At 34.6% G+C, this 11,873-nt stretch overlaps 1 protein-coding gene across 3 annotated transcripts; it reads right to left on the reverse strand.

Moving 5' to 3' along the window:
- Positions 1-3,544: 3,544 nt before the first annotated feature.
- Positions 3,545-9,519, reverse strand: LOC131066500 (auxin-responsive protein IAA13). 3 transcript variants are annotated; one of them, XM_058001269.2, is made up of 5 exons: positions 7,962-9,519; positions 4,777-5,039; positions 4,535-4,685; positions 4,157-4,218; positions 3,545-4,061 (listed from the first exon to the last, which is right to left on the reverse strand). In XM_058001269.2, the coding sequence occupies exons 1-5, from the start codon at positions 8,477-8,479 to the stop codon at positions 4,012-4,014; spliced, it is 1,044 nt and encodes a 347-aa protein (XP_057857252.1). In that variant the 5' UTR covers positions 8,480-9,519; the 3' UTR covers positions 3,545-4,011. The 3 variants fall into 3 exon arrangements, with proteins under 3 accessions (XP_057857252.1, XP_057857253.1, XP_057857254.1); XM_058001270.2 differs by having other exon boundaries at positions 4,783-5,039; positions 7,962-9,432; XM_058001271.2 differs by lacking the exons at positions 3,545-4,061; positions 4,157-4,218 and having other exon boundaries at positions 4,531-4,685; positions 7,962-9,479.
- Between the last annotated feature and the right edge of the window lie 2,354 nt (positions 9,520-11,873).

The following is an 11,873-nucleotide window of genomic DNA, read 5'->3' on the forward strand; positions in this document are numbered from 1 at the left end:
CGCCAACACATCACCACCGCCCGCGGGAAAAAAGCCGACCACCGAAAACTCAACGGCCAGACAGTCTTACACTTCAGCGGACAAAAGCCCCCACTAAAAGCCTATTGGCTTAAAGATAACCAAAAACCATCAAGATTAGATGCAATAATAATAATCATCTATCATTCCGACTTTGACAGACTAGACACTGAATTTGTCGATGATGGTTTTGATTTCAAATCATTGACATCTGCCTAATATGGTGGAAGTTAAAAGAAAACTCTAATCACAATATTTTTATATTAAAGTATTTTTTTTTATTAAAAAAACAAATGTTCGATTATCTGTTCTAAATGGTCATTTTTTCACTTTTGTACCTGACAACTTAAAAAATTAATAGACCGTATACATTGACATGCTATTTTTTTCTAACCGTATAGATGACACTTCAAATTATTAATAAACCGTAAAAAATTATAATAGGTAATATATATTATATGATATTATAATTAATCTCATATCAAATTTATTCAAAATATTTAGATATGGATTGATATAGTTGTTTCTAATTTTATAATATTTTAATATGAATTTTTAGAATAGTTTCTATTTTCTTATATGAATTTAGAAACTTGTTTTTTATATTTATTATAAGTAATTTGGTAGTTATTAAGGGATTATCATTTAATATTGAAATGTAATATAAATGATTGTATAATGTTTACAATAAATATATATTAATTTAGAATCTTTTCAAATATAATATAATTGTAAACAAGATTTTTGGGTATGAATTTATAAACTTACTAATTTATCGTTTTTTTTTAGTTTTTTATCCTTTTTTATCTATATAAGATATCCATATTTGAAATGAATAATAAAAGAACAAAGATCTTCATTTCTTTCCTAAAAAAAAAACATGTTCATCTCCATTTTACACAAGGCTTTTCATTTTTTTTTAAGTTTTTACACAAGGATCTTAATTTCTTTCCAAGAAACAGGGGCATCTCGATTTTACACAAGGATAGGGGCATCTCGATTTTACACAAGGATTTTCATTTAAGTGCATCTGCATTTTATGTAGCTTCAATGTAGCTTCAATCCTCTGCTTACTCATAGTTAAAGCTTAAAGTATACTCTTTGTAGCTCATACAATTATGTACTTTCTTTTTATTTATCAATAAAATTGTTTATATAAAAAATTAAGTGCATGCATTTTTCAAAATATCTTCATAAAATTATTCATAAATTAAAAAATAATTGACAACTAATATTTTTCTTAAAACATCAAATAAAAGACATTGAAATGGTCAAACCGTCATAAAAAATTCATATGACAGGTAGGAGTGGCCATCAAATTCCATATATATATTTTTTTTTGTTAAAAAACAAATGCTCGATTTATCTGTTATAATTTAGATATTTTATATCTATAATGAAAAATCCAATGATTCGAAGTGTAGCTGTTTTTGTGTAGTTGTTTTCCTTGAGGTTGTCAAAATAAGGCAATAATTAAATAATCTCGAGGATCCATGGATTCCAACAATTTATTATTTATCATTAAAAAGCATGGGAGCTTTGGCCTCGTTCATATTCTCTTGCTATCTTAATGATGAATACCCCTTGCTTCTTTATTCAACAGCTTCTCTGGTAAACTCCTTCCCGTAATCAAATCAAAGCAATACAAGGCAGGCAGCACAGCAGAAGTAGATTATGTTCGGTTGTAGCCAGCAAAATCAGACATTTAGTTCTAACAGAGCAGCCATGCAGCTTTAGGAAGGGACTCAGTTGCCTTGCAACACTTATTATACTCTATGCAACACCTCCTCTGGTATATCTCCTTCCTATTATCAGAATAAAAATCAAACGCAACACGGCTCTAAGTAGTAACCTATTGGCCATTTAATTCTAACAAATCAGCCATGCAATTTTAGGCAGGAGTCTTTGCAACCTGTTATTCATATGCAATGGTTTTTGCAAATATTTACTTACAGAGTATTTTATGACGTACAACAGCCCTTTCACATTCAAAATTGACTATTTTAAAATAATTTGTTTCTGTTTTATTTATTTGGATCCTTTTTATTTAACTTTTATATTATTTATTGATTTAATGTTTAATATTTTTTACTATATTGTATCAATAGTTATGACTTTAAAGTTGTTAGTGTTGATGATGACCATCCATAATTGAATGAAATGTATTCCTTACAACTAAAAAGCAACAAATCATGTGGTGCCACATCAGCACACCAATAAAACATGACTTAATGCACAAGTATTGGTCTCACTTTTTTGGGACCTTTTTTAACACTTTAAGAAAAAGCATACTTATGTGTCATCATATTTGATGATGTGGTCCTAAAACCTTAGTTATAAGCAAGAGACTTGCCAAGTGAACTACAGTTAAAAAAAATTGAAAGTGAACCCTATCACTTTAGTTATAAGAAAGAAATTGCCAAGAAAACTGCTGTAAAAAACTTGAACTGATTTTGAGAAGCACAAAGTTGTGCTCAATTATTGGGTCCTCTCCTCTAAATAGTGTCAAGTTTTGAAATATTGTGCCATCTAATTTCTTTGGAAATGTAAAAAATGACACTGAAGTCCATAAATTAGGGAAAAGGTCCAGTCATTGAGCATGTCTCAATAGTTGAAATAGTATTTGTTGATTTAGTGTCGAATATTATTAACAATATAGGACTATAGTTGACTTTAAAGTTGTTAGCGTCTATCACCGGTCATAATTTATCATGAGCCATAATTGAATGAAATATGTTCCTTATATCTAAAATGCAACAAATCACTGAGCACGTCTCAATAGTTGAAATAGTATTTGTTGATTTAATGTAGAATATTATTAACGATATAGGACTATAGTTGACTTTAAAGTTGTTAGTGTCTATCCAGAGTCATAATTTAGCATGAGCCATAATTGCATGAAATGTATTACTTATGTCTAAAATGCAACAAATCGTGGAATGTCACATCAGTACACTAATAAGACATGACTGAGTGCACCTACTACCAACCTATAATTTTTTGGGAGCCTTTTGGTAACCTCAACAAAAAGCATGTTGATCATCATATTTGATAATTTGGACCTGGAAACCTTAGTTATATGTAGGGAGCTTGCCAAGTAGCTGCTGTAAAAAATTGGGAGTGATTTGAAATTGACATAAAATTTTGAGACGTGAAATTAGGGTGCTCATCTTACTGAGTCCTCCCTTAATCACAAAATATTCTATTCATCATATTCTCTTTATTTCAAATCTAATTTAACTAATTGTCATATTGCAGGTTCTTGGAAAATTGGCAACTGTAGTCAATTTGTTATGTGATAATAAATTCAATCGAGAAAATGGGACAGCAAATCACTGCTAAGTAATGATTATAAAACTGAAAAATTTTATGCCTTGCTCTTAAGATCAACCAAAATTCAGATCAATTTACACTTGCATGGTGTATATCAAACAAGCTCACTTCTTTTGATACATCTCTATAAATTAAAATTCTAATTAAATCACTCCAACCAAAAGTTTTAAAGCCACCAGAATGTCTCTCTACATCATTGAATGTACAATTTGATTGACATTTTCAACATAAACATAAACATATATCAAGTTTGCATCTTATAAAAAATTACTGTACAGATGAAGAGAAAGCCACATGGAAATCAATACTGCTAGCTTAAGTCTCATCATACATCTTGAACCTTCCCCATATCCAGACGCATATTTTGAGGTTTAGTGGCATCTCTGAGGCCTGGACCAGTCTTCCAATAGAAAACCAAAACTGAATAAGAGGTATTCCTCAACCGCTTTAACATACTAAGATTGATACAGGTATATGTGTTGGTAATATATATCACATTGCGTGAACAAAATCATACATTATGTTGTTAGGTCAGAAAGCTGGATTTGCTCAAAAAAATCACTATGAGAGACTAAAGATATGAAAGCCGGGAGTATCCACCACAGTATAGCAAATTTAAAACACGTATAATATTTTCCTGGTATTTTTGCATGTATAGTCTCAAATGGGCTTGCTTTTCTGCCGATTTATCTTTTCAGAGCATCTTGGACCTGCAATCAAAAGGGAAATGATCAATCATGGGAACATATTAGAAATAGAATGTATTTCAAGCAACCAGCACTAAGTATTAGGTAATTCAACTTGCCTAGACCATTGGCATCAGATGTCTTCATAATCCTTAGCCTTTTGATGGTGTTAACAAACATCCTGAAAAAAATAATAGAGACTACAGGTATCAGAGAATCAATCTTGAATCTTGACCACAAGCACTAGAATATTATCAGTTCCTGGAATGTCATATCCGCAGCAGTACACACATAGAAGCCACCGAACGTAAAATAAATCTTTCAGTTAATATTCTTCAATTTATTTAAGTTTCAGAGGGAAAAAGGAAAATTGACAACATCATGAATGAATTGAGCAGCAAAACTAGAGAAGAATTAATTTCTCTGTTCACTTTGAGAGGTATCCTCCTCACCAATATGTTTTAAAGGAGGTTAAAAGTCAAGAATTCACGGCTTACCTCCATGGCACATCACCAACAAGCATCCAATCTCCTTCCTTATCTTCATAGGTCAATACAAAGTCTGAAGAACTGTCCAAGAATCTTGGGCGCTTATGTTCATTGGTCACAGTGCGTGCTTTTTGCATAGGAATCTGCCCAGAATTTTGGACTAAAAACAAGAAATAAAACCCAGGATGTAAGGCCTAGAAACTTTATTGAAAGTTATTAAAAAACACACAATGAAATAGACAGGTACTGACTTTTACCATTTGTAGGCCGTTGGAACATGTCCTCCAAAGCCAAAGCAAGACTTTCATAACCATCGTGAGCATTGAGATCCACTTTCCTACCAATTGGCACACCATCCATGTTGACCTTGACATACAGTGAGCTCCCCTGGTTTGGGAAAGATTTGCTTGGTTGTTGGACACATTCCTCCTGGTCATCACCTGTAGGCCTAGGCTGAGTAGGAAGTTTGCTTCTCCTGAATGACCCTACTGGTGGCCACCCTACTGCTTGCTCTCTGAAAAAAATTCATAGAATAACAAAATAGATAAGAAATTAAGGCCACGAGCATTTTGAAATAGTAGGAAAAAAAAAATTGTAAATGTCCAAATTAGTAACTAAAAAGATTGAAGTTGCCATGTCAGAATTGAATACAGGTACACTGCATATGAATGCCAGTACAGCATTAAAAATTTGGGGAACCAGGTACATTCTGAGTATGCCCGTACAATAATAAAATAAATTTCATAAATACATACATATTTGTAGCATGAAAACGGGAACTAGGTTCAGAATACCACATATCATTCATATGCTTAACAAAATTACTATAAATATTACAATTTGAAATACAGTATAGTAATTCAATATCACTTTGTCAAACTCAAATGCTCTAAAATAGATATTCATTGTTCAATATTCAAATATTACAATCAGTAATCAATGTCATACAGGTCTTCATCAAGATTAACATCCTCATCATCATTGAAATCAGATAACATAGGTAGATTAGAAGAACCACAGGCAGCCCCTCAATCACTCACAATAAAAGCATATGCTAGCTATTTACTCCTCAAAAAGTGAAAATGGCTACAGAATTAAGAGCAAATTTGTGGCAATGTTTGCTCTGACAGGCTGCTTACTCATCAAACAAAACACGGTGTTCTTTCTGTTACACATCAAACAAAAGAAGAGTTTCCTTTCCTTCCATTAGTTGTCAAACAAAATGCAAGTGACTTCCATTAGTTGTCAAACAAAATGCAAGTGACTAGGATACAATTTTGACAGTCAAAAGTCAAACAAGATGTATTGAACTTGTCACCCATCGCTGGAATTGCCCTGGAATTGCCTCAACATAGCTGGAATGGCCCAGGCATGCTCATTAGCAATTCGAAATGAATGTGCACAAAAAACCATGCCCTGGATGAATCCACACACTAATTCAACCCAACTCCAATTCTGATTCCATAAAAAAAAATAAAACATAACCAAATACCATAGTTTTAAAACTCCTGGAACCAAATACCATAGTTTTAAAACTCCTGGACTCACCACGGACTCGCGAGTCCATGGGAGCCACGAGTCGACTCGCCAAGGACTCGCGAGGCGAGTCCATCTGAAAGACTCGCGAGTCTTTTGCATGGACTCGCGAGTCTTTCAGATGGACTCGCGTGACCCAGAAAAAAAGTCATGCAAGCTTTAAAATTGAGTTTTTTTAAAAAAAATTTGCCTTCATTTGGCATAACTGAAGGAGTGAAAAATAAAAGAAAAATAACACCTGACACCTTTATAAAATAATAAAAGTATTTTTGGCCTCGCGGGGCACTGCCCCTTGACCCCAACTTGGGGGCGCTGCCCCCAAACCCCGTCGAAAAATATAGGGGGAAACTAAGCCGATGGAAATAGGGAAAATTTAACCTCCTGAGTCTGATTAGGCTCCATATAACAACATAATTAGCATTGAAGAAATCTTGGTATTATATATTTTAGAGTTGAAAGTTTGAAACTATGAGTATGTGACATGTGTAATGTCTCAATTATGGCTCTTATGCTCTCTAAATGCATTAATTTCTTTATGTTTTTTTTTAAAACTATGGTTTTTCTTTTTGCCGAGTCCTTGCCGAGTCTTTCACAAGTCCGAATCCGAGTCCAAATTTTTGGTTTGCTGAGTCCGAGGCGAGTCCGAGATTTTCAACTATGCCAAATACACATAGGCTTTGGCCAATTTGGTAACAGAGGAAAAATCTTACAAGGATCTATTTCTTCTACAAACATACAATCTCACTATGAGTGTTAAAAGGAAAAATAAATTTCTCTGGTGAGTCTGTTACAAAAATCTACCTTGCAAGTGGGTTTTGGGTAAAAAATCCTGATTCGCCCTATACAAATAAAAAACAAGGCAAATGCAAATTTCATTTGTAAAGACAGAAATCTCAGTATTTTGGGTAATATTTTACTATTTTTTGCAAACTAGATTTCTCGTTGGGTAATTCAAAATTCTAGTTTCTGTTATAATTCTAAATCGGAAAATCCCCATTAATTACCGAAAATAGAATTCACAAAGATTTAAAGAAAAGGTCTCGCAAGAGCATGTATTTGCTGGAGACCAGATATCTCCACACGAGCTTTCACTTGAAATTCTGATCTCCCAAAACTATCAAGTTATGAGAGTTTCTAAATTTTAATTTTTTAAAACAGATTTCCATAACCAATTTTCAGATCGTCAAGATCAAACTCATTTTATTGGATTTATCCTAAAACTCTCAAACTGCATGGTGGATTTTAATTTCTAATATTGGTATCTTATTCACAATAATTAGAATATTCTCATTTATCTCGGAAACCCTTACACTAAGTATGCAAAGTTTAATTATATGTAACAGGAAAGATCCTGGTAAACGTTTTTTTGATGATATTTTCAGTATTACAGTAAACCCAAAATGCCTTTTTTTTCCTAATGTAAGTTTAGACTGACATAGTAAAATTAGGAAAACAAAATCGAGATATTTCCAAAAAAGCCGAAAGTTGTAGACTATGAATTTGACGGAATTGTGCACCAACGAGACAATAGAGTAATTAATAGTGTCTGATTCTATTGAAAAAAAAAATTCCAAGAGAAGCCTCGCACCAGGAAATCGAAACGTTACTGCTGTCACTTTTCACCAATTTAAGGGGAAAAACTCCAAAAGAACTCTGCATCATTGCAATCAAGGGTTTCTAGCAACAATTTAGACCATCAATATTCGTAAATTATATCAGACTTCACATTATCAAAACGAGGATATGTACGCTACAGATGAGCAGAAAATTTTAATGGCCCCTTTCCACGACATTATGTGTCTTGATCAAAAGGAACTCTTTAGCAAAACATTACATTTTTATAGGTACGTGAAGAAATCTGATAGAAAAATTAAATAAATTGAATGTTTCTTTTACAAACCTGGGACTTGCAGAAGGGGACTCGTTAGATGCCCTCTTGCTTCCAGCAGGAGTGACGATCGGCTTGTTTGAGTCCGGGAAGGCAGCATAACCAGGTGTTGCAGCTTCCCCCATCGAAGGAGTAAGAGCCTGCAGATCCTGTGCAGTCAGAATCCTTGCACCTGGCCACACTCTCTCCTTGGGAGTAACCCACTGTTTAAATCCTCCTCTGTAAAACTCTCCTGGATTGTCAGAACTAGACCTCTGATATTCATTCTCACAAACAAAGCCCTTGCCAGTCATGGCTGCATTTGTATTACTATTGTTAGCTTTTTTGTAGGACAGGCTAAGACCCAAATTAAGCTCCGCTTCTTCCAAGCTCTCCACATTACCTTGTTCCTGAACATAGTCCGAAGAGGAGGAAGAAACCTCCGAGAGACCAATGTAGTCATGCTCCGTGAGCCCAGTATTGGCCTGGGAGAGAGTCGAAACCGTGACGTTGGACCCATTAGACCGACTGGATCCTACTCCCGACAGCATTTTGCAGATTTCCCTTTGATCTTCTCAAGCTTCTCCGTCTTCGACCTAGAATCCCAAAAACCATAAACACAACGCACAACAAAAAAAAAATCAGTTTTTTTCAGTCTTCCCGAGTTCTTGTTGTCCGAATGATAAGGCGTGACAAATATATTGCAGCAAGAAAAGGAAGATGCAGATGAAAGTGCCAAGAAACTTGAAAGAGGTGCGCACTAGTTAACAACAACAACACTTTCATTGCTTTGGCCGACATCCCGACAATTCACCACCCACCCCGCCCGCCGGCTACGTCAACCCCCACGACAGCGACCTCAATCGTCATCATGCCCGCTCTACTTTTACCATCACCATGCCCATGCCCATTACCCCTCATCTCTTCCAGGGCCCCCTAGGGTTTTGAAGCTAGGGTTTTGGATCAAAATCCAAACCCTAAAACCTCTACCTTGGAACCGCTGGACCGTGGGGATGATCGATCCATGATTCATGATGCGCATAAGGAATTGAATGATGGCGTGCGAGGGGCAAGCGGGACCCAGCCGTGCCTGCCGGGGAGTCGAGGTCCTGGCATTGAAATGCGTAGGACCCACTGTACACGCAGGTCAGAATCATGGCCCCTCCGTACATGGGTGTTTGTCTCACCTCACGCGACACATTCCTCTCCTCCTCGCCATCTGGGTCGTTTACCCATTTTCTCAAACCCTAGTTTCTCTTTTGAAAGTGCCCGCCCTGCCTGCCAGCGCTGCTGTTTTTCTTTGTTATCCCTTAATATTCCCCCTGCCGCTCGCCTCTGCCCCACAAGAACAGTAACAGCAACAGCAACCCATCTCATAGAAACCCTAGTTTAGGCAGCACTGCAACCCGTCACATTGGTCGCTGCACGCTTTCTTAATGGGATAAAAAGTTGGAATGGAATAAAAGCTTTTTATATCATCAAAACGGCACAACATTGACAGAAATGGAAATGGGTAAGAATATAATCTCCTGTATTTCCTCTTAAGACCTTGGGAGTAAGGGTTTTTTGGAAACCTGGAGCCTGTAACTGACTGCCTAGATAGCTGACATGCCTAAACCCTAGGTAGACTCACAGGTATCTACAGCTCATATTTGCTTATTTTTTAATCTGGGTGATAGCCAAAAAGATGAGCATTGGAGTCCCTTTGATGGGTGGCCCTAGGACACACACCACCGGTCCCCTCATTTGTATAATGTGTTCTTTGAGCATGAGCATGAGCATGAGCATTCTTTGTTTGCTTTCTAACCCATCCACTCATTCTTTTTTAATACACAAAGGATAAATGAGATTACTTTAAATAGCTTTTAGAAAAGATGTTGGAAGATATTCTTATAAGCATCCCACATACCCCCATGCCTAAATAAAATTATATTTAAAAAAGGTGTTAACTAAGTGAATGGGTGAAAAGAGCATCTTTAATATTTACTTTAGGTCTTAAGTGTAATAATTCAGTGTTTAGATGATATTTTGTGTAATAAATGATTATTTTATTTGATTTCGTGTTTTTATAAGTATTTCAGATTCAATCTTTATATTCATTATTTTCTTACTTTGATTCAAAATTGAAATATAATTACGAATATGCAATTTGACCTTATTTTTTAAATTCAAAATTTATTTTGAGACAAAAGTAAATTCATCTAATTAGGCATTGCCATCTACCTTAAGCATGAAGCATTCAAATTGTTAATTTTAGGATATTTCTTAAAAGGACAAAGTCCTTATTCATTTTGGGTGTACGTTATCCATTAACTCTTGTCCAACTATTATGTCATCATTTAGACAACATTGCATTAGCATATTAGATCATAAGATATGCATAGACATTTGCATGTTTGCTTTGTGTGTGTTCCAATTTGTTCAAAGTCATTAAATTGATCCAAGGGCTTGAGTAAGGCAAGAGGTGGGAAGCTAATCAACTTCCTCTTTAAGCGCAACAACTTCTACTAATGTTTCTCAACACCATCATCTTCAAATAGTATAGATAAGAAAAAATCAAAAAATCAAGGGTACAAACTAAGGTTAATATGATATAAAATGAGAAAACTATAAGTGCACTGAACATAACTACAAATGTGAGATGAAACTTGAATAAAGTGCTTGTCATTTATCATTATGATGAAGTTTCATGATTTTAGTTCTAATGGCAAGTGCCAAAATTGGATAATAATGCATGTGATACAATAGATTAGTCACTTGTCATATTTGAAGTTTAGTAGCTTAATTCTCTTTATTAATTTAATGCCATAAATTTGTATTGTGTCTATATTCATTCCTTTAACCTAAGGTAATTTAATTGCCATTAATTATTACATTTATTCATGTTAGCTTATTCACAAAAGAACCTATTTTATTTCTTGTCATTTTGGTAAACCTCTTTGTTCAAGTACATCCCTTTAGATTTAATCTTTGGTGTTTAAACTTTTTTATTTTGTTTTAATCTATTTTTTTCTAATTTTTTACATTAGATCTTAATTTTCTTTTATCTTTATCGTCTTATGAGATTCTTTATGTTGTGTGTATGCCAAGGTTTCACTATCCTCCTCATTTCCCACAAAGGCCAAGTCTTAGATTGAATTTCAACATGGTCGTAAGCCAAGTCAATGATGTTTGCATTAAGAACTTATATACCTATAATTATTTTAGTGTGCAAGAATCATTTGGTTTTGATGTCTATGTTGATAAAATGGATAAGAAAGATTTAGCTTTAATTTCAAATGATTTCTTCAAAGCTTTTAAAGTTGGCTAGTGATGATAATCTTTCTACTTTGGTTGATGTTCTCCATGCTTTTTTAGTTAACATGCCACATGGATTAGAAATGTTTAAGGGTATAAGTGAAATGATAAGCTCATGAGATAAGGTCGAGATCATGTACCAAGTGACTTTGGTGAATAGATAATAGTTGAAGATAATTGTGCAATCACCAAGATCTAAAAATATGACCATGGTCACTATCCAAGGGTGTCTTTGAAATAATGACCAATCTGTGAGTAGTTAATTCAAATTCCAATATGACCACAAATATTACTTGATGATCATGGAGCTAGAAGTAGAGACTTTTGTTGAATTTGTTGGTATTTTGGATATGTTGATATGGTTTTGTCATTGATGTCAACACCTATTAACTCTTATCAACTCTGGCACTTTGGAGGATTGGCAATGTTCACCGGCAAGCAAGTGACTTATGCACAGTCACCGATATCTGGTACACCGACAGGATACATTGTTCACCGGCACTTGAAATGATATGGAAAACACTTGGTTAAGTTGAAGACATCGTTTGGACACTTTGTCTTGGAGATTTATTCATTGATATATTTGTGTTTGCATATTTGTTATTATCGGCAAATAGGTCCAGAATAAGCACCGATAGGCTTATCTAT

The sequence above is a fragment of the Cryptomeria japonica genome, chromosome 8 (genome assembly GCF_030272615.1).
Source record: "Cryptomeria japonica chromosome 8, Sugi_1.0, whole genome shotgun sequence".
Taxonomy (NCBI): domain Eukaryota; kingdom Viridiplantae; phylum Streptophyta; class Pinopsida; order Cupressales; family Cupressaceae; genus Cryptomeria; species Cryptomeria japonica.